Source organism: Sebastes fasciatus, chromosome 22 (assembly GCF_043250625.1).
Source record: "Sebastes fasciatus isolate fSebFas1 chromosome 22, fSebFas1.pri, whole genome shotgun sequence".
Lineage (NCBI taxonomy): Eukaryota > Metazoa > Chordata > Actinopteri > Perciformes > Sebastidae > Sebastes > Sebastes fasciatus.
Genome location: NC_133816.1, coordinates 14,946,936 through 14,970,682, shown reverse-complemented (window position 1 = coordinate 14,970,682; position 23,747 = coordinate 14,946,936). Strand labels below are relative to the sequence as shown.

The 23,747-nt window shown below is 38.1% G+C and overlaps 2 protein-coding genes across 2 annotated transcripts; both read left to right on the top strand.

Annotated features, from left to right (window-relative positions):
• Nucleotides 1-439: 439 nt before the first annotated feature.
• LOC141760601 (E3 ubiquitin-protein ligase TRIM21-like) lies at nt 440-6,982 on the top strand. The gene is made up of 9 exons (XM_074623519.1): nt 440-721; nt 841-1,206; nt 1,378-1,473; nt 2,123-2,356; nt 2,507-2,654; nt 2,848-2,874; nt 3,414-3,478; nt 3,570-3,692; nt 4,872-6,982. The coding sequence occupies exons 1-9, from the start codon at nt 491-493 to the stop codon at nt 5,256-5,258; spliced, it is 1,677 nt and encodes a 558-aa protein (XP_074479620.1). The 5' UTR covers nt 440-490; the 3' UTR covers nt 5,259-6,982.
• Nucleotides 6,983-18,383: 11,401 nt separating this feature from the next.
• LOC141760861 (E3 ubiquitin-protein ligase TRIM39-like) lies at nt 18,384-23,075 on the top strand. Its single transcript, XM_074623960.1, has 10 exons — nt 18,384-18,499; nt 18,856-19,093; nt 19,198-19,573; nt 19,730-19,825; nt 19,922-20,155; nt 20,242-20,389; nt 20,496-20,522; nt 20,632-20,696; nt 20,939-21,061; nt 21,875-23,075. Exons 1-10 carry the CDS (start codon nt 18,460-18,462, stop codon nt 22,274-22,276), a joined length of 1,749 nt encoding a protein of 582 aa, XP_074480061.1. The 5' UTR covers nt 18,384-18,459; the 3' UTR covers nt 22,277-23,075.
• Nucleotides 23,076-23,747: the final 672 nt, after the last annotated feature.

The window sequence follows — 23,747 nt, the reverse complement described above, 5'->3', positions numbered from 1 at the left end:
ATTACACTTAGCTGGAGATTTAATTTAACTTAAATGTTTTTTTTAAGAGAAATTAAACGTTTATGTATCCTAAATGTTTTTTTCTCACAATAATTTAAGACTTCAACTCAAAAGGGGAATCAAGAAATATCACTACCTTTAAGGACGAGGTCATCGTTTCTTCCTGTTGTTGTTTTTGTTCTCCTCCAAGGCTGCTACTGTAGTTGCTTCTTAATAAATAAAATTTAGATTGGTGGAAATTTTAATGGGCAGACATATAACTGGTTGTTATCCTGGATAGCTGTTTTTGGTTTATTTATTTTTTACATATAAAGCAAGGTGTCGTCTGCATATAATGACTTTAGAGAAGTTTTACTGTTAAAATCTGACAAAAAGCAAGGTGTTGAGCAAATTCTTTTCAAAGGCATTTTTACACTATACATACAAGAAATCCACACAATGGTTGCATATGCGTGTGTCAGTAAAATAATGTTCTTTTTCAGTCAGAAACATGGCCTGTGCATTGTCTGAGGATCAATTTCGGTGCATCATCTGTCTGGATATCTTCCACAACCCTGTCTCCATCCCATGTGGACACAATTTCTGCCTGGGATGCATCAAACGCTTCTGGGATACAAGTCACAAGTCGGAGTGTCCGCTGTGCAAAGAGGCCTTCAAAATCCGTCCAGAACTCAGGATCAACGTAGGCTTAAAGGACATCACCCAGCAATTTAAAAAGTCTGTACACATTTTTAACAATGTCTTGCAAAATCAAATCACCTTTTTTAGCACAATATTTCTTCCATGTTTAACTGAAATTAACCAAATCTGTGTTCAATCAAAAGGTCTATAATAGGCCAGCCACCATACAAGCGACCCCCAGGAAAGAGACCACCAAATTTGCCACCAAGACAAGCTTCTAAGAATGATGACGTTCCATGCGACATCTGCCAGGGAAACAGTGTAATGGCAGTCAAGTCGTGCCTCGCCTGCCAGATGTCTTACTGTGAAATTCACCTGACACCTCATCTAAGGGATTCAGTTTTGACAAAGCACAGGCTGACGGATCCGGCTACCTTCGTCACCAGTCACCTCTGCAGAATTCACAACAAGGTCTTGGATAAGTTTTGCAAGAGTCATCAGACACCGATCTGTATAAAATGCAGAGAGTTGGACCACAAACACCATGAGATCATCTCGATAGAGAAGGAGAGCAAGAGGGTCAGGGTAAGGAAAATTATCTACTTCTATCTTTTACCCTGAGATTTCATAATAATGCTGACAATAAATTGTATATTTTGCGTCTTTTTGCAAATCATTCAAATGTATTTTCTCATTCCGATAGTTGCAATACAATGCTCTTAATGATGTATTTGCATTCAACTTCAACCTTTGCAGACTCAGATGAAGAAGAGCGAAGCAGAGTTTCAACAGATGATCCAGACCAGAATCAAAAAGCTTGAGGAGATCAACACTTCGGCAAAGTTGAGCAAAGTAAGTTTTGAATGATAATGTTTTTCAATGATAAACATGAACATTTGTGTGACATAAACGTGTATGTCTCCACTTGATTTTAACAAGAGTTGTTATGGTTGTCTTCTTGCACCATGCTTATCTCAATGAAGAAACCAAAGCGCCTTTCCCATATGCCCCCTTTCCTGTAAATGCTCTGGCAGGATGCAAACAAAAGCTGGATTTGTATCCCTAATGCAATTTGCTGGTCTAGTAGGAACAAAGTAAATCCCAGATAAAGCACACAAAAGGTTACTACCATTTTTTAAATACATTTTAGCCACATTAGCAATGTGGCTGCTGGGATACTGGCCATTAGGTCTGTTAGTTCACCACTTTGATCCAGGCTGAAATATCTCAACAACTATTTGATGGATTGCCATGAAATTTGGTGCAGACATTCACACCCTCCTCAGGCTGAATTGTAATAACTTTGGTGATCCTCTGTCTTTTCCTCTGTCTACTAGGAAATGTTAGCATGCTAGTGAAAGTATGAGTGAATGCGGAAAACTAACACTTTGTAATTATCCAGGCCAAAAGCTTTAGACTTTAATTTAACTTCATCAAGTGATTTTGTTACATTGTTATTATATTTGCATTGTAATTAATACCAATTTATGCACATCTGCAGGTAAATAAAGAACTAGAGATACAAAAAAGCATTGAGGTCGTCACCATGGTGATAAGCGTCATTGAGAAAAACCAGGCTTCGCTCATTGAGAAGATGGAGCAGAAGCAGGAAGTGGCTGAGAAGACAGAAGGGGAGCTCATCAAAGAGCTTGGGCAGGAAATCAATGAACTGCAGAGGAGACGAAGTGAGCTGCAGCACCTGGAACACAGTGACGACCCCCTTCATATCCTACAGGTTAGACAGTCACATGAAAATTGTCATGTTTTCCTCCATGCTAGATTATTTATACCAAAGACAGATTATACTAAATGTATCAAATAAACACAAACCCAATCCCTGATAAGATTTTATACTCACAAGCATTGTGTGTCACTGTCTTTTTAGTGTTTCCCCTCTCTGAGTTCGCCACTCTTCAGCAGGGACTGGTCTGAGGTCAGAGCCCAACCGGACGGCTACATAGGGACAGTGAGGAGAGCTTTCACCAAGCTGGTGGACGTGTGCCATACACTTGAAAAGAAGTTGGCTGCAGAAGGTCAGTAACTTTAGTTGTGATATTGCTTGTTTGGGATCAAAAAAATCTACCATCAAGCACATCATATTTTACTATTTGTACACCACAAAATAATCTGTCAAAATCACAATAACTCATACATAATTTAGAAGTAGAAATGTTTCATGAGGCAAAATGAAAAACTAACAACTTTTTTTCTTTTTCTTTTTTGTAGAAATGAGCAAGACTTATCAATATGAAGGTATGTTTCTGAATATATGAAATCATCATCTTGTCACACCAATGTCTGATTTAGTTTCATTTGTAGCTAATGTCAGCCTCCTCCATAGAAACAAAAAAATGGCCAAAATGAACCATAAAATTACTTCTCGTACAAACACAATCCTTAGCTTCTATACATTCAAAAGTCCATGTAAACAGTTACAAAACTAATGTGAGTTCTGTAGCCTATACCACTTCTTCAATTTCTAAAACGCCAACCAAAAAACTGCTTTTGTCCACCTATTTTCTGGGTTCATTTTGTTATTTCTGTCTGAAAGTATTGACTAAAAAGTTGAGTTGAAGCGTGCAAAATACAGGATAAATATCGGACTTTTGACGTCAAATTGGTTTTCAAACCCAATGAATGGATGTTTTTCTTTGAACTCTGAAATGATCACATGAATCTGTGATATTACATGGGCATCAAAATCTCACCTATGGTTTGAGTCCAATTTGGCATTTTTTGTTGAAGCCTTCCTTTAGTTTTCTCACCCATACCTTCTTTCTTTCCTTCTCCAGCGCATGTGACTCTGGATCCGGTGACTGCTTCGGGCTGGTTGAGTCTGTCCGCAGATGGGAAACAGGTAAAGAGTGATGGTGTGATCACTGACTGAAATATATGACAAACTCATAGTATATATTGTAGATAATAATGCTGAAGTTGTTGATCCACAGGTGAGCCTCAGCCACCAGCAGAAGAAACCCGCTCCCCCTGACGACCCCCTCAGGTTCGACTCCTGCGTCTCCGTTTTGGGGAAACAAAGCTTCACCTCTGGGAAACATTACTGGGAGGTTCAGGTAGGAGCTCAGACAGTTCTTCAGTTACACTATTGACTCTACACATAGGCTGATCCATCCTTGCAAACTTGTGCTGTGCTTACCTGCATTATCGGAAATCTTAAAGAGGACCTATTATGCTCATTTTCAGGTGCATACTCGTGTTTTGGGCTCCTACTAGAACATGTTTACATGCTTAAATGTTCATAAAACATGCTGCAGCACTTTGTTCATCCTCTGTTTCCTGAAAAGACCACTGTGTTGTGATTGGTCAACCAAACCAAACTCTTCTGACTGAAATCTAGCTTCGCTCTTACTTAGTTTTGAGGGTGTGCCAAACTAGCCACTAGGCAAGAGATAGGCAAGTGTGTTACTTGGTGACATCACCATGTTTCAGGCAGTTCAGGAGCAGTGTTTCTGTGGGGGAGAGTATAAAAACAAATTAAAAAATGAGTACAATATATCTGTTTTAAAAAACAAAGAGCTGTACAGTTTAGTACAGAGCCTGGGAGTGGCCATAGAGAAAATAATATGTATATAATTAAATTGTTCGCACATTTTAATAATACGTTGGCACAAACAAATTAGATAATTATGGCAGTGCACAAGGCCAAGTTGTTCATTCCAGCTGCCAACCGCTTAAGGTATTTGTCCTTTGTTGTAGATAGTTCCGGATAGAGACTCTTTAAATAGGACCTATTAAGCTTATTTTCAGGTGCAATCCTCTCTTGTTCACAAATTAATATATTATGGCCTCAATTTATTTATCTATTCTCTCTATAACTACTCCCAGGCTCTGTAGTTTTGTGCAGGTATGTGCGAAACTTCACAGTATAAAGTATAAGGAATATGTGCAAAGTAAATACAGTAGATGATAATCCAAAAGATGCAATCCAACCAATAATAAAACATTAAAGGATACAATGAAAAACTTGATGGATTTGCTGTATATCAAAGTGAAGGTGACCAGTGGATGTCATATAATACTCACCTGCAGATCTGCATTGTGCATGTGCCATTAATGAGAAAAAATAACTCTTCATTACCCCCTTGTGGCTGTAAAGATGTTGTACATTAGGGATGCAGACTGGAATAAATTTCGATTTAACTCTGTCCCCTGTTTCTAATCATCAAGTGAGCATTGTTGCATCATTAATTTGCTCATATGTGTAACTCCCTATTCTGTACATTGTGTTTCAGGTTGGAGATAAAACAGATTGGGATCTCGGTGTGGCCAGGGAGTCCATCAACAGGAAGGGGGCCATCACAGTGCGTCCTGACTGCGGTTACTGGGCCATCTGCCGGCGGAAAGGCGGCAGCCTCAGCGCCTGCGCCGGTCCCTCCGTCACCCCCCACCTCCAGGAAACACCCCAGAAAGTGGGCGTGTTCCTGGACTGCGATGAAGGATCAGTGTCCTTCTACGACGCAGAAGCAAAGGCCCACATTTACACTTACGGCGAGTGTGGCTTCAATGAGCCTCTATACCCGTACTTAAACCCCTGTCTACATGACAACGGGAAGAACACCGCCCCGTTGATTATCTGTCCTGTTGAATTTGGAGACAGTGATACGATTGCAGCATTTTGAACAGGAGACAGGCACACTTGTTTAGACGGCAAAGTCCATGCACATTTCTGTATCTGTCGTGAGAATGCTTAAATCAGATGAAAACCAGATACTAGCAAATAAGGTCTATACAGCCAGTCTTTACAATGATTTTATACAGATTATTAATGCATCCCATCACAGCTGTCAACACGTCACTCAGGTACCCTCCTGCACTGATAGCCCTTTAAAACAAGAGTGCCTTCTTGCTGAGACCCCATCAACATCTCCACCAATCTGCTCATTGCCATCTTTAAAAAGACACACTTCCTGATATTTGTGGTAGTACGGACGGTCCTAAAGATTAATTTCCCTGAAGTTTAAACGATTAAACTGGTTGACTAGTTTAAAAGTAAGAAAACACTCAGAAAACAGTCAAAATAAGGGGGAGTTTTATCTCTAGGGTTAAACATTGTGTATATTGTGAAAATCGTTAATCACATTTTCTTTTTCGTATTTGAAATGGCGCTGAAATCAATATGGTCCGCTCCAGATGCTTGTTATGAATGCACCTCACAGACCCGGAGTGGTATAATATTTGATGAAATGCCAGCATTGGACTTCTCTTCCCTCTATCTGTCTCAAACACACACATTGTGAGCTGCTGAGACAGCATATGTCAATATGTGATTTAAATGTGTACATTAATAAAATGATAATAAGTTTAACCGACTAGTACCTCGTTGTGTCTTAAAATCCCCCAAAATTCGAGAGATCTGAACTTCAGCATTTAGAAAAATGAAAGACTTAATAAAAGAATAAAAGATACTTTGGAGATTCAGATTAATAATACAAAATATAATCAACAAATAACGATGATTTATTATTATATTATTTAACCATGGGGTTAAATTCACAAGTTACCCAGCAGCACCTTTACTAGCTGCACCATTAACGTAATGAACACATTAATGCAACAATAATTGTAATTCAATCATATAATATATGCCATTCTGCATAATGAGGACTTTTATTCTTGTACTTTAAGTGTGTTTTGAATGCAGGACTATTACTTGTAACAGAATATTTCTACACGGTGGTATTGCTACTTTTACTAAAGAACAAGATCTGAGTACTTCTTCCACCACGGCCAATTTGCCCATTTGCATAATGTGGAATAAACAAACACTGCAAAAACTAAAACATGAACAACACAGCAGATGTGTAATGATTGTTCTAAATATTAAACCATAACTATGGAACTGTTTATATTATAAGCTTTTTCTGTTATTAATCCAATTGTAAAACAACCCTCCCAATGCATCTACAAATAATTTGGCGTCTTTTGACTCTGTTTCTTGTCAGCTGTTACGTGTTAAACTGTTGATTTCCAGACCTCATTTACAGCCGACACATGCAGCTAATTAGCAATAATCTTGATGTCAAACAGCTGTGAAGGATTGTTGTAGTCATTGTGATAAAGTTCCTTCAGAGTTTAAGTCAGTATCCACGAGGTGTTTGTATTATGTTCTCAACCCCTTATGAAAAAGTGTTCCTAACATATATATCATATTCATAATATATCATAGTCATATTATATCATATTATATCACTTGTATTTTTGAAGTTTTTTTATTGATCAGTGTGCTTGATTGATTGATTTTTGCTTACATTTATGAAGTTAAATTACAAGATTGTGTTTTTTTTCTGAAGGTGTAAGCTTTTAATGTACAAAAGACTGTATATACTTTTACACTAAATAAATAAACTTCATAAAAAAATTAAGAAATCATTTGTTTGTTTGAATTTGTCAATTTTTTTATTCAGTCTAGAGTAGGTTCAACTTGAATGGCTAGCAGCAATAGCAGGCTCTTAAAGTAACACTATGAGGGCTCAAAGTGTTATGAATAACCCAAATCTCTCAAATTACTTCAGCTGAGTTTTATGAATAAATCAATTCTTTGTAAGTACAGCTGGATGTCTACTGCTATGGCAGACTAGTGGTGTTGATTGTAAAGACTTTTGGCTAGTTTAGGAGTGGAATTTAAAATGTTGGTATTGACCAAAAATGATGCTTCAATTAACATTGCACAATCATGAATAATTGCCAAACAGTACCATGCCTCACCAGAAGATGTAATGCAATGGCTTAAAATGCATTAAAATGGCTATCAGTATTTATATTGAATAATAAAAAAAATTAAAAATCTAATTTGTGAATTTTTAATTCAGTCACACACTCATTAATTTAGTTATTGGTATATTTTTGCTTACATTTGTTAAGGATTTATATATATAAAAGTCAAAGTGACTTTTCCACTTTCAAACTTCATAAAACAATAACAAAACTTTTTTTTAAAAATGTGTCATAAGACACTAAAAAATCTATTAAATTACTGTAAAGGCATAGTTTTTATTTGTAAAATTGTAAAAACTTTTTTTAAATGTCAGAAGTGTCTGTTAGAACTGTGTCATTATTATGAACATCGCTGCTTTGAATCAATACACCCACCAGGTGGCGTCTGTTATTTACGAATGCATCAGTCCTTTAAAGGGAAAGAGCATGAACTTTGTGTGACTGCACTGAGTTAATGATGACGTATGTGGATTTGGTCGACAACCAAAATGTGCACATGTACACATGCTAATACAAATTGAACATTGTGCTGTCAGTGTTTCATGATTCCCTACATTGTAGACAAAGCGGCTCTTGTCAACGCGTTACATTCAGCACCTTGAACAGCATGTTGGGTTTCATTTCTGAATGACAGGTAGCGTTGAAATAACATTTTTGATAGTTTCACACTGACTCCCTCCCTTCAACTTGTTTTGGTTTCCAAGTTTCACAGTCGTGCTGCAGGTAATCCAGGTTTAGTCAGTTCATTGTATTCATCCTGCAGGGGCTGGTTCATCATTCCAGTGTTAAGTTATGTTTTTACCAATGCATTATGACCATGACAGGATTTTAAATGCCTGGTTGTATATTATGTAATGCTCTGGTTCTGGGACTAAAATATGAAACCATGTTTATAACTGTGGAACTGTTTCAAACTTCATAAAACAATAACAAAACTTTTTTTTAAAAATGTGTCATTGTGACACTAAAAAATCTATTAAATTACTCTAATGGCATAGTTTTTATTTGTAAAATATTCTTTTTTTATGCCACCGCACTGCCGACAGTCGTGGCCACTGGCATTGTGTTTTCGTGTTCAGGGCCGGCTCTGAGTTAATAGTGATGTGGGTGAGGTCAGGATGTGCAACATCAACACACACTTATGAATACGGAGCATTGTGCTGTCAGTAGACAAAGCAGCTCATGTCAACACACTGCTTTATTGTTACACTCTACACCTTGAACAGTATGTTCACAGTTGAGCTGCATGTAATCCAGGTTGTGTCGGTTCATTCTTTCTTTGCTCCAGTGTTGTGTGAAGTTATCTGCTTACCAATGCATTATGACCATGTGAAATAAAATACCTACGTGACCTTACTTTATGAGTTGACAAAGATCACCTCACTGCTCCAGTAACAAATGTCTTTCACACAACAGATTGTGAGATACTGATGGCTGCAAAGTGACACACCGGTTGTGATAAATTTGGACAAATAAAGGCTTTGAAATAGGACAGGCCTCATGAGAGCCTGAATTGGGACGTATCTTGATTGGCCGGGATATGAGTCCTGGCTGGCATCACTTGTGAAAACATTTGGGTTGTATAAGAGCTGTTGAGGTACAGAGCACAAATATACAGAACTATAAATACGCTTCCATTTTTAGCCATGCTGCCTTTAGGGATGGCAGTGACGGCCTGCTGACCACTTTAATCCAGACTGAAATATCTCGACATCTATTAGATGGATCTGCACAAAATTTGGTGCAGACATTCATGTGTCTCTGAGGATGAATCCTACTGATTTTGGTGATTCCCTGACTTTTTCATCTAGAGCCATCATCAGGTAAAAATTGCAATTTTTGCAAGACTTTGGTTTATGACAAATTACCTGTAAAATTAAAGCTAGGGTTGGTAATCTTCTTCAAAAGCATTTTTTGTTGTATTTGTTGAAATCCCCTTTACATCCCAACAGCAATCAATAAATCAAATGCTCTGACAAAAAAAATAAAAAATAGTCTCTATGACGTTGCCCATAGGTTTCTGAAGAGCCGCAGTGACGCCCAAAGTTGCCATCTTGGCAGTGATAACACAGCCTAACTTCTGGTAAATCCAAAACTGGGCAAAGAGATGAATCGTCGGTGGAACTGAGGCGAGCCCGGGTGACGTAGCAACTAACGACCTGGTACAGCAGCCATCTGTCACTCAAAGCGGTAACGCCCTCATTATGCCTAACTTTAAGCCTTAATATTATTTAAACGTTTGAGTTATATACATATATATATATATATATATTTTTTTTTTTTTTTTTTTAATTATTTTATTTAGTGAAGCAAGACAAAACAGGTGAAGTTTGACAAGACAAACAGAAAAAATAAAAGAGAAAAATAAGTAAATAAAGTACATCGGGTGACATGACAGAATTTACGGGACAGGGCAATTCTAACAAAATGAACAAAATGAGACCAATAAATAACGAATGTTGGTGGAGGGAGGGTGGTGTTATTGACCGTGCAGGGCAGTCTGTTGTGTAAGTTCTAGCGTGTGTGTACAGTTGTGTGCGTTTGTATGTATGCAGTGTGGTGGGGTGTAGAGTGTTTGTTTGTTTGTATTTAAAGAGGAGAAAGAAAAGGGCGGGAAAGAGAGAGAGGGGGTGGGGTGGGGGGTGAGCATTTTTCGTGGCAGGGGTGGCTTATAATATCTCATGGTCCGACAATGTTATGTTATAATATTTTGTCTTTATATATTGGTCTTTATTTGTATTTGCATTTGTATTTTTTGCTTCCTCCTTCCCAATTCATTTGAGTTTTATAAAATTCACCCCCCGTACAGTTGTCATGAACGGGGAAATTAGCTATAAAGACCAAAACCCTATTTTGTACCAGGCTGTAAACATGTTTATTTCTGCTGTAAAGTCGGGCATTTTAACATGGAAGTCTATGGGGATTGGCTCGCTTTTAAAGTCTTGTTTAAATAGACCATATCTACATCGATTTTTCCAGAAAATAAAGTATCTAAAAGTAAATCACAGTAGAACAAAAACAGAAAAAAGGGACAAATCTGGACACCTAAACATTTTTTCTATGAATAAAATACAAATGGTAGCAAACCTGTCCATCCAGTTTCTCTTACCTTGGTACATAAATGTACTGTATTTGAGCACAATTGTGCCATCACGGAAAATACTTTTGGCCAATAATGCTTAACCCATTACTCGCATCTTCTTATAATAGCACAAAGTTTTTCGTGCAGAGAAAAAAAAATGAGGACAAATTTAATAAGATAATGCCTCATTTGCATATTTAAACGTGACATTTAAGAAAACTACCAAAAAAGGATTGTCTTAATGAAAGTAATCAACTGGGGAAGATGGTAAACGGTATTGCTGTCCAAAGTTAAAATATTTTAACATTTTGCCGTACTCAGCGACGGAATTTATAACCGGATGTTACGCAGTTTGATCTGGACACCGAGAAACTTTTGGTGCAACAACAACTGAATTATATGATCTGAGCTTGAAATCCTACCAAAATATTGCAAGATTTAATGAAGAATCAATGAATTACATTAAAAAATAGACAAAAAATATTCCATAATATAATAACCAGCGTACGCCAGAGTAACAAGTTCATGTGTGGGATGTGAGAAAATTGACCTCTGTGTAACTGCATTAGGTGCAGTTTCCAGTGAAAATCTTTAATCAAACTTATAATGCTGTAGGCTATTCCTTGTTACTGTTCAAGTAGAAAAACCCTTGGTGATTAGAATTATAGGAGGAACAATGCCAGCACCATCTTGTAAACATTAAGGCGGCCAACTCCCAAACATTGACTGTGAGACAATTGGCACTTTTCACACGCTCTCACGCCACACGTCCATTTTCTCATGCAGAGAAAAATAAATAAGTGATAAACAATTATAGGACAATTATAGGATATTGACCGGGTCAGCTGACCCGGTCAAAAGGGTAATAGTGAAAAGAAGAAGAAAAAAACAACGGGCTGATTACCACTTACTGTGTTGTGTTTTATTACCTCCGCCAAGGCCAAATGCCTAGGGCCAAGGAGGTTAGTTTATTAGTGTGTTTGTTTTTTTCTGTTAGCAGGGTTACTCCAAAAGTTTGCGATTGGATTTCAATGAAATTTTTTCGGAGGGGTCGGGTGTGGTACAATGAACAATCTATTAGATTTTGGTGGCGATCCGGACCATGATCCGGATTCAGGAATTTTGTTTAAGAATTCCTATCAGCCTGAGCATTGAAACCACAGGGTATAACACATGCACTGATGACGCAGTGATGACGCGTTGATGACGCGTGACTCCGCCCCCATTCCTTCTGAGAGCAGAGAGAGTGGCTGTGTGTGCGGGAGCTGCTGGCCGTGTAACGTTACACAGACATAACAAGGCTGCTGAATGAGAGAGGCATCCGCTGATACGTTGCACGGAAACACACCGTGTCAATAATAAGCCGGCCACCTCACGGTACCGCCAGCTGTGAGCTGTGATCTGTCTTTAAAGTCGGGCACCTTGGCGGAGGTCTGCGCTCTCCAAGTGCCATTCTAGTTCAATATGTTATTAATGTTGCTTCGTGTTTCAGATGTCCATCCTGTCAGTAGTTTCTCTCCACAAGTTTGACTGAAAAAAAGTGTGTTTGTTGCACAGAGAATGTGTATTTTCGGAACAATGGTCCGTCGGAACAATTGGCAGTCCCCCTAAATTTTTCGGATGTTTTTTCACACTTTTTAAGTGAACTCAGGGTGATTAATCAGCATCATTTAGGCTATGCTGTCTGGAGGTTGGCAAGTATGCTGATCAACCATACTTATTCGTTAGTGATTATTGACTTGGCTTTTTCATCTATAAATGCTTTAAAATGCTGAACGTTTAAACTAAATTCCTGACTTTTCTCCAGTGCACCAGGTTTTATTGATTAAACAATAAAGTCCATCAGTCATGCGTCTTAAATATAGATACTAAGTAAACAAAACCTAGCCTAGTCTTCTAAAATGTGTTTTTACAGTTGATGGAGAAATCTACAAGAGAAATATAAATATGTAATGAACATTTCTTTAATTTAAGACGCTTCCTCCCGACCTTAGGTCAAATAGTTTTAATGCTGGCCAAGAACACACTGTACTGTAGATGGTAATCTGAGAATGTACCGTCACAGGGAACAGTATCAAATTTCACAATCGTGTTGTATATCTGATATGCTTTGACACATGGCATTTTGTATTGACAATGAGAACAGTAGAGGTCTGTTTTGCAAGTGCATTGTCTTGATGTAACCCTGTCTCCTACAAAAGTTCCCACACAACTAAACTCCATTCTCAATCACATTTCGAGGGAAATGTATTTTAGACTCTTTTTAGGGGTGCTCAAGCACACCTAAATTGAATCTCAGCACCCCTAAAAATACATCCCACAGCGATCCCGGCCGGCATTACTGTCTTTAAGAGGCTGTAGCGGGTCAGTCTTAAGGGAAGATATTGGTATCATTGGTAACATGAAACCAGAAAACTTAAGAAATTCATGTCATGTGAACTTGTGCGGAAGGAGGCCAAATAACGCCTCAAATTTAGGCAAAATTTTGGCAAGGAAAAACTGGCATGGCGATTTTGAAAGGGGTCCCTTGACCTCTCATCTCAAGACATAAAGACATATGAACGCCAGCTGTCAGAGCTGTTGTTGCCTGCTGGGCTTGAGTTTACCATGTTATGATTTGTGCATATTTTTTATGCTAAATGCAGTACCTGTGAGGGTTCCTGGACAACATTTGTCATTGTTTTGTGTTGTTAATTGATTTCCAACAATAAGTATATACATACATTTGCATAAAGCAAGCATATTTGTCCACTCCCTAGTCGATAAGAGTATTAAATTCTTGGCAAATCCCCCTTTAAGGTACATTTTGAACAGATAAAAAATGTGGACAATCATGCCATTAATCGTGATTAAATATTCTAATCGATTGACAGCCCTAGTAAGTCCATGTACTCAATTTTGTGACAGTCAGTCTGCTTGGTTCGCCCTGCTGTTGCTGTTTTCTGCAGAGTTTAATCAGCAGCATGAGACATACCTGGGCCCGGTGTGCATCGTGCGTGCAAGCCTGCACAGCATCTGCCAGTTCTTTTGGAAAATCTCCTCTCCTCATCATAAACAAAAAATACACGTGGACGATGGCGCAAGCTGAACGGAGGGGGAGGCGGAGGTCTGCGCTCTCCGAGTGCCATTCTTGTTATGTAACGCGCTGGCTAGACACGAGATAGAAGAGATCCAGAAGAGCCAAAATACACACACGTCAATTGAAAAGCATGTCATTAGTGACAAAAGATATTCTATATGTAGCAAAGGCACCCACTGACGTCCCACGGGTCTCCTTTCTTTCCGGGTTACCTCTGTTCTCACATTCATGTCCCACACAACTAAACTGCATTCTCAGTTATGTTTGGAAACAATTTGTCTCGGTTTATGTTTATCTTTGACATATGTCAAATGCTTACCTCTGTTCTCACACATTCATGTAATAACTTTACCCATACAACTAAACTGCATTCTCAGTTACGTTTGGAAACATTTTGTCTCGGTTTACGTTTGTCTTTGACATATGTCAATTGCTTTTAGCAACATAAATATGCTTTTAAATAAGATCAACTTTGTTGCTCAATTGATCCCTTCTTCATCTGATTGAATATCAAGAACTTTCAATAATGAAGTTATTCATTTACAACAAATAATTGAAACAAATCTCTAAAGACAGTGGTGTAGGGAGTGGATGAGAAAAAAAAAAGTGCCGCATGGGTGTTGTATTGTAAAAATAAAGAAACACTGCTGCCGCAAGGCTCAAGAAAAGCACTGAAAGCCAAAGGTATTCTTCGGTTGAGGCTGCTGTGTTAAAAGCATATGAGTTGATGCAGGAAGCTTAAAGGTTAAGGTTTAAAACGTGGGAAAAGTCTGGTAAAAAGACACATATTGAGTTTGCATTGCTGCTCAACCCACCAAGCAACTGTCCAAAATAGCTGAGTCAAGGATTAATGGAATAATACTGGAATAGTAAGGTGCTATGTAGTTCTCAGAGGGTTAATGGAAAGTGTCGCAACAACAGAGCTCAGTATCTAAATTAAGAATATGAGGACATCACCTCCGGCGTGATGAATCAGACTCAGACATGATTGACAGCTGGAACACCTGTTTGTCCCGTCGCTTCATTCATCACTCATAGTGTTACATGTGCTGGCTGATTCAGGTGTTTTTCCTGTGAGAGAAACTGTGAGAGAAGAAAGCATTTCAGGTCAAAGTACATTCATTCAACATCGTAGGGTTACAGGTTGTGTTCTTTAACAACGTTTAAAAAAAACATTAGATTTAACTGACTTCAAATTATATCCAAAGGTGAAAAGTAGCTTTACTCAAGTACTGTATGTATGAAGAATTTTGAGATACTTGTACTTCACTTGGGTATTAGCTTGTACTTCACTATATTTCAAGTATTGGACTTTGGCAATGTTGGTCCATTGGATGGTTCACCACATTGTTCCTGATTGAAATATCTCAACTTTTTGATGGATTACAATGATATTTTGTGCAGACATTCATGGTTCCCAGAGAATGAATCCTAATGATTTTGATGATCCTGACTATCATTTTCGCGCCAGCATGAGGTTGAAATCTGTGGTTATGGGTGAAATATCTCAACAACTATTGATGGATTGGCATGAAATTTTGCCACAGAAATTTATGTCCCCATAAGAATTATTGTTTTAAACTTTGGTGATCCCTTAAAAGACGCTAAATGTGAAATTGGGAGCATTTCTATTGGCTCTCATCATGGTGACAGCAGAGAAGGCAACAGTAGAGAGAAACTTTAAACTTTTCATCAGGTGAAATTTTTTTTCAGTTTAGTTTGTTTTAGTTTGTTCTATATTTTGGTTTATGACCCAATACCTGCAAAGATAATGACAGCTCCACCAGCCTCAACAGTACGTTTTGTGTTAATTAGCACACCTTAGCAATTTTGAGATACATGTACTTACTTGGGTATTTCCATTGGTTTTTCCACTTCCATGCAAATATTTACTTTTTATGCCATTGTATTTATTTAAAAAAACTAGTTTCAGGTTACTTTGCAGATAAAAGTAATAGTTTGATGAAAACATTCATAGTATTCTTGGGTGTAATCAGCGTAACTGGAAGCAGGGGCTCTGTCCAAAGTTTAAAAAAACATCTGAAGCTCAAAAATTAACACTTTATATAAGTAAATAAGTAAAAAAGTAAGTAAAATTTATAAACACAGCGCCGTTTTTTTCCTACATACATCACAAAGTTAAAATGCTATGTCACTACTGTTAATAGTACAATAGAGATTCAGTTTTGTGAGTCATTTATTTTATTAGACTTTTTCAGACAGGCATCAGACTTTTTACAACTTTGATACCTGTGTGTTTGTGCGTAGATGACTCACGGTCTATTTCTACTATGTCGGTTCCAGCTGATCATGGGTGTGTACGTGTGCATGAGCACGACTACTACAGATTCCAGACTACAGATAATGAATATGTCTGTCTTTATGAAACTGCATGTCCCTTGTCATCAAACACAAAAACTGATCTTAATGAAATATGACAGTCTCAGTCATTGAATGCATCTAAGTACATTTATTAAAGTACTGCACTTCAAGAGGCTATAATCAATATATTTATAATAACAATATTGACTTTGCTTAGCTGAGCTTTGTAGTGAGTTTCAACTCATTGTTTAGCTGTTTGGCTCACAGGTTTACTGTTATGTTTCACTCTCACCACTCTCATAGTGTAATTTTCAGAGAAAAAGCTCTAAAAACCCAGCGTACACTACCCTAGAGACTAGCTGGAGAACACAGTGGAGCCTTTAGCAGCTAAATAGCCAGATATTTCCCTCAGGAGTTGGTGGAGACCAAAAACAGAGCTAAAAGAGAGTGAATATTGGACTTCAGGTGGACACAAACACAACTCCAAATGAATGATAATGTTGCCTTGCATCTGCTGGATGTGTAAATAAACAACTGTTTGCTAAAATTTCAACATATCAACTTAAAGAGTGATGATATGTCGATGGTGTGTTCAAAACTTAAAGTAACCCAAAAAAAATTAATATTTTAGGTTTTAGTAGAATCTTTGTGTGCTTAACTTAACACATAAGTATTTGTGCTTGGGGTATCAGTTCATGCTCCTTTATAGCCTGCTTGTATAGTACTATTCAGAGGGACATAGGCCTACTGTACTTTTTACTCCACTACATTTATTTGTCATTTCCAATGCATGACTTTTACTTTTAATACTGTAGTTTTATAACGCAGTATTGGGTACTTAATCAAAGTATCTGTATACTTGAACTACTAGAGAGTCAGCTGAAGGAAAGCAATATTTCTAAGATCCATGTTTTGTTAAATCAATGCACTGAAAAACAAACTTTCCCTCTTGACATGTGATTATTCTTCATGTGAGGTGTTAATCTTCAGAAAGAGAAGGTGAAAATATGCAAAACAGGTTTGTCTTCCTTGGAAAGTTGCCGCAGCGCAGAGCTGATGTGCATCTGAAAAATGAGAAAAATAAAGATCAATTGTTTATTCTTGGCATGGTCATCTATCTATCTATCTATCTGCACATACTGTTCTCCTTTTGTTTTTCTGATAGTGAGAACAAATCAAGTGTGTGTGTGTGTATGTGTGTGTGCGTGTGTGTGTGTGTGTGTTTGTGTGTGTGTACGTACAATAATCAACTTGGGTGACGTATTCTCATACAACAGTTTTTAGGTAATCTTCCAAAAAGTTATTCCTCATTTTTCGTGCGTTGTCCCACAAATGTCCAGCAACACATTACGAATGTCAGTAACACGTGTCAATTTGTGCTTGTTATGCACACAGTCTTTTCGACATAAACTTACGTCTTCACAGGAAACAACTTGGTTAGGTTTAGGCAACAAAACTACTTGGTTAGGTTTAGGCAACAAAACTAATTAGTTCAGTTTAGGCAACAAAACTCATTTGTTCGCTATAGGCAACAAAACTACTTAGTTAGGTTTAGGCTACAAAACTAATTTGTTCGCTTTAGGCAACAAAACTACTTAGTTTGGTTTAGGCTACAAAACTAATTAGTTCGGTTTAGGCAACAAAATTACTAAGTTAAGGTTTAGGCAACAAAACTACTTAGTTTGGTTTAGGCAACAAAACTAATTTGTTAGGTGTAATCAACAAAACTACTAAGTTAGGTTTAGGAAACGATCCTGGGTTGGGTTGAAATATCTCGAAGAAGGTCCGCACACAGTAGCTCCCTTAGAGTGCAATTTCTTGGCATATCTTAGTTAGTAACATTTCGAGCCCAAGCTCTTCAGATTTAAGAAGCGTGACAACACGTCTGAAGAAGAGCAGACCTTCTTCTACATTTTTCACACGGGGTACAAACACCTGTCTCCTTTGCGAAAGTGTTTTTGACCCACCCATCCACCCCAACTTCCTCCCTACGCGGAGTTTGTTGTTCTTGGTTCACGATTCACGATTACATGGATTCCATACACATTGATTTTGCGGGATATATAAGGATACTTATAAGGATATATATATATATATGTATATATATATATATATACTGTATCTACGAACGGTGTGTGAAAACAGCCTGACTTGTGATATAGGCTCTTTTTTACCTAGAAGTCGAAGGTCTTAAGTTGCACAGTTGGGAACTGGTATTCTTCAGGAATTGCACATGGCACATTTTCGTACATATTATTATTACCGCAGTTGGTGTTCTACATTTTACTTTTAAACACGCATTTACTTGTCACGTTCTTGGCTGCTGCTCAATTACTCACGCTTCTGGACATAACGACCTATGTACAGTAACAGCACGTGAACAAAATGTTCTAGTACAGCAACAACAACATGACCTCAGGGTACAATAGTGTACAGCATTAAATTACTCACTCTAAGCCAAGAAACCAGTCGCACCAGAATGTTTGACTAACGTAGAAACTTCAATCAGGCGGGGAGGAGCTAAACTGTCACCAGACAAGAGTGAGCAATTACTCCGGAAGAAGGAGTGTCCTTGAGTATTTAATCAACTGCACGCGGGATCCTTCACCATACGCTGCGTCTGATGAGGACAATCGAGATGCTCAACATGACAACCCAAAAAGGTAAGAGGACACTGCTATTAGACTACAGAATAATACTCTGTGATAAAGTAAAGCAGCGGTGACTTTAACTAACATCATTTTTTTTAATTTAAAACATGTTTATAGATAACATGCTGTAATTGAAAGTAGAAAGATTTGTTTTAAATGTATATTACTATTTGAGGTATAATTAATTGCATTAATGTCATCAATGATTAGAAATAATTAAGAAATAACAAAAAGCACTAGCGTGACTGGGAATTATGTTGTAAGCCAAGACAAACTTGTATTGAAAAATGTCAAAAGTTGTACATAACGGGTGCAATAATTTCACTCTGTTATGCATTTTTTGAGTAATATAATGTGTATTTTTACAGGAACAAACATGACCCTTTCCGTGCCGCTTGAGGAGCAGTTTCAGTGCTGCATCTGTCTGGACATCTACACCGACCCTGCTTCCATTCCTTGTGGACACAACTTTTGCCTGGACTGCATCGACGGCTTCTGGGATACTAAGACCAAATATGAGTGTCCGCTCTGCAAAGAGACATTCAGAAAGCGTCCACAACTCAGGATCAACCATGGATATGCTGAAATCATTGATATCTATAAAAGGTTCATTTTTAATATTATCTCTTTTTTCCGTGCATACCATATAAAAAAAAGCAAAATATTTTCATTAAATTGAGATTTAACTGAATTTTAATCAAATACAAAAGGTCTCAAGGGGAGGATATGGACTATGTGTCGCCACCGGGAAGCAGGAAAAATTCCCGAAACCAACTTTTTCAGGCTGATGAAATGTCCTGTGACATTTGCCACGGAGACAAGTCACCATCGGTCAAGTCGTGCCAAACGTGCCAGGCGTCTTATTGTGAGCTTCACCTCTTACCACACCTGAGGGATCCAGTACTGCAGAGACACCAGCTGATGGATCCGGCCGCCTTCATCGCCAGTCACCTCTGCCGAAAACACAACAGGCCACTGACAATGTTCTGCATGAAAGACCAGAAGCCTGTTTGTATGAGATGCACAGAGAGGGAGCACAAAAACCACAAGACCATACCCATAGAGAAGGAAAGCAAGAGGGTCAAGGTGAGAAAAAGTTTAAATTATTGATCATCTTCCTGTAAACTTAGCCTAAAATTCCTTTGTATAAAGAATCAGTCCTTTCTACCTGCTTTCCTCTTGTACAAATATAGAAATATGTTGCTGTATTGTGAAAATTTAATATTTTTTGTCATTTTGCAGGCTTGTTTGAGGGAGTCGAAGGCCAGCATTAAACAGATGATCCATGCCAGACTGAGAAAGCAGGAGGAGATAAAACATTCAGTGAATCAAGGCAAAGTAAGTTGTTTGGATACATGTTCAAAAAGGGCTAACTGGTCATGTTTGTCTGTTTTCATCTGTAAATTTACATGTTTCTATCGTTTCATTTGACAGAAAATCACAGATAGGGAGATACAAAGCAGCGCTCAGGTCTGCAGCATGCTGATAACCGCCATCAAGGGACACCAGGCCGAGTTGGTGGAGGAGCTGGTGGAGAGACAGCAAGAAGCTGAGAGGAGAGCCCTGGAGATGTTTAAGGAGCTGCAGCAGGAAATCCACGATCTGCAGACGAGGGGCAGCGAGGTGCAGGGACTGGAGCGCTCTCAGAACCCTGTTCACCTCCTACAGGTAAATTACCTGACCTGCATTTTAACAGTTTTGTGCTAAATTTCAAGATATGTACTCATGAGAAACCCGTGTCTTCCCCATTTTAGAGTTTCAAGTCTCAGAGTCGACTCCCATCCACTAGAGAGTGGTCTGAGGTCGTAGTCCACTCAGATAACTGCATTGGGACGGTGTCGAGAGCCGTCTCCAAGCTTGTGAACGTCTGCCAGGATCTGGCGAACAAACTGTCTGCAGAGGGTCAGTAATCTTTTGGCAGAAAATTATTATATACTTCAGAATATGACTTAAGATTGTTGTGAAAATCAGTGCATGAAAATAACCTTTTTCTTCTCTCTTTTTGCAGAAACCGACAAGCTGAACCAATATGCAGGTATGTTCACAATCACAATCCCATTGCTTATTTCAGTAATATGGTTTAACCTTGATGTATGTACTCTTTTTATTACCTGACTCACTGTTTTGCTTCTTTGTTTCGGCAGTTGATGTCACTCTGGATCCTGAGACTGCTTCAGGCTGGCTGGTCCTGTCTCCAGACAGAAAGAAGGTACACTATTGTCTGATTTCCCACTGAAAAATCATTTTACTGTAATTAAAGTAAAAGTAATGCAACATATTTTCACATGAAAATTTGAAAAGGTGGGGCGAATCTGGTGCAATTGACTCAAAATTAAGCTAAATTACTTTGATCAAGAAAATGACAAGGCTTTTAATTGTTAATTATGCTAATGTACCTATCAATAATATGATGAAAATGTTGATGGTAACAATCATTATGTTGATCCACAGGTGACCGTCAGCAGCCAGAAGAATAATGCCCCACTGCCAGACAATCCTCAGAGGTTTAATGCCTGTGTCTGCGTTTTGGGGAAACAAAGCTTCATATCTGGAAGACGCTACTGGGAGGTTCAGGTAAGAAGCTCAGAAACAAGGAAACATGCTTTAAGCTAGCGTGCTTTTGACGTGTAATTTGTACGCCATGTAGTCTGTACTGAGTGCAATATAAACGCATCCACGTTTGTGAAGTGTTTTCCGTACTTATGTTATGTTGTTTCCATATGTATTTTACATAGTTTACGCAATTATTTCAAGCCCAACAATAATGTTTTTCCTAAACCTAACAAACTGCGGACATTACAGTAGTTTTATCGTGTGGCGTAAAAATGACGCACAAAAAGAGGCATCCCAATGACACACGAAAAGCCTTAAATGCGTCGTAATGCCTTGCTATTTAAACGCCTTCCCAAGCGATCGTGTTGGACATACCGAGTTGTTGACCAAGTGCAGGCATGTTTTAGTGACTCCATTTTCAATTAACACCAGCATTATACGCCACAAGAAATACAATTCAATACATTTTTACATGAAAACAAATGCGGATTTTTGAGTCAAATGGGAATCCGTACTTGGCTTTGATTGTGGTAGTGTGTGCACAAATTGGTATTTTTCAGTTATACAATATACAGGAGTCAAATCAGTTTCAACACACACGTTTATGCTATTTTGGTGCTTATTTCAAGCTCTTCTTTGCTGTATTTTTCAGTTGAAGAAACATTAACGGCATAACATTTTTTAACACAATAAAGTACAGGAAAAGCCTACAAATAACACAAGACACTAGATATAACATTCGACCTAAAGTGAATCAAAATGCATATTTTTATTATATGAAAGCACTTCATTTAAAGCAAGTATAAATGTCTGACTCTGTACATTGTGTTTCAGGTTGGAGATAAAACAGATTGGGATCTGGGCGTGGCCAAGGAGACCATCAACAGGAAGGGAGCCATCACAGTGCGTCCTGACAGCGGTTACTGGGCCATCTGCCGGCGTAAAGGCGGCAGTCTCAGTGCCTGCGCCGGTCCCTCCGTCACCCTCGAGCTCCAGAAAACACCCCAGAAAGTGGGCGTGTTCCTGGACTACGAGGAAGGATTGGTGTCCTTCTACGACGCAGAAGCAAAGATCCACATCTACACTTACAGCGGGTGTGACTTCACCAAGTCCCTCTACCCGTACTTTAACCCCTGTGTTCAAGGTAATGGGAAGAACACCGAACCACTGATAATCTGTCCTCTTGAGGAAAGAGTCTGGGAACAACAGGACATAACCATTGAGTCAGTTGTGTGAGGTGTCACATCGTGTCAAGAAAGGATGATGCTAACTGATGTCAAAATATTTAAGTTTGTATACTGTATATTATATTTATTGTACTTGAGTAGTATTTGACTACACTGACCTGCAACAGGCCAAAATCCATGAGTTGTTTTTGTTTTTAATAACACACGACGCATACGCTTTTACTGCCTAAGAGATGGCAGCAAGGCTTTCATTATTTCTGACAGCATGAATTGTTTTCTTATCATTCAATTGATACCAAACTCATGTGTTTGTAAAATATAAATGTATATAAAATTCTTTAAATGTTGTTGCATGCACTGTGAAACGTTATTCCATAGCCTAAATGAGCAATGTGTAACTTAAGATACAACAACGATGTGAAACTGAAAATAAAAGTTAAAAAATTAAAATTGGAAATTGTGTCAATTTGCAAATTGTCCATTTAAGATCAGTTCATTTGTTGTTGTTTTTAAGTTTAACATTAATTTCAATTCTGCTTAAGTATTTTTAACTGTTCATTTTATATGTTTAATTTATTTCTACTTTATGATATTGCAATTTGTATAGGTTGCATCACAATGTTAATAGATGTTTCAACTGCAGCGTATTTGTCTTATTGGACTTTTATTTAAGGAAAATGTGTCGAGCATGCATTTTATTTACTTACTATTTAATTACTACTTATTGCACGTGCAGTTTACATGGTGTTTTGGCCTATTCACTCGTGAATTTCTTCTTGCAAATAAATGTACACTCAGTGTTTATATTGAATACAATGTGTTGAATAAAAGATATTTTTGGAACATGACATATTGTACATTTCTAAGTTTTTTCAGGATACACCTATGCAAAAAGGCAATAATGATCAAGGGAATCCAGTGCTTCTTTGTATAAAGATGGAGGCTCCTATTAGGCCGGGTCATGCTACAGAGTATCTGCTTTTTGCTTCAGTGTGAGTAGTAGATTTATGATGGCACCGCCTGCTACAAGGCAAAGTGACACATGTAGGTAAAAACCTAATTTAACATAAAAACTGGGCTTTCATAGGAATGCTCACCCAACTGTTTTACTGTGTGTTGATATCTAACTTCTTCATTTGATTTTATGCCTGTTGTTTCTCTCTTCATCCGTTGATTTAACAAGTCACCAACTTGATTTAAATAGGGGAACATTTTTTGTTCATGCTTAATAGTATTTTGCAAAACCGGTTTCAGGAATTATCATTGGTTAAGCCACAGACAATCTCAGAACCCATTGGGTATCAGTCTGACAGCGATAGACTACAACCTCTGGGGGCAATGACCAATATTCTTGGGGTTACGGCCAATGCATTCTGCCTCTTTTGCTCTCCGCATGGACTATTTACCAGCATGTAACCAAAGCCCGCTATAACGTGGTCGGTCAGTACTACTCGGACTGAAACCAAAACGCTTCCGATACCAAAATCTTGGCCCATTGCCTACAGATTCTTCATTCATAT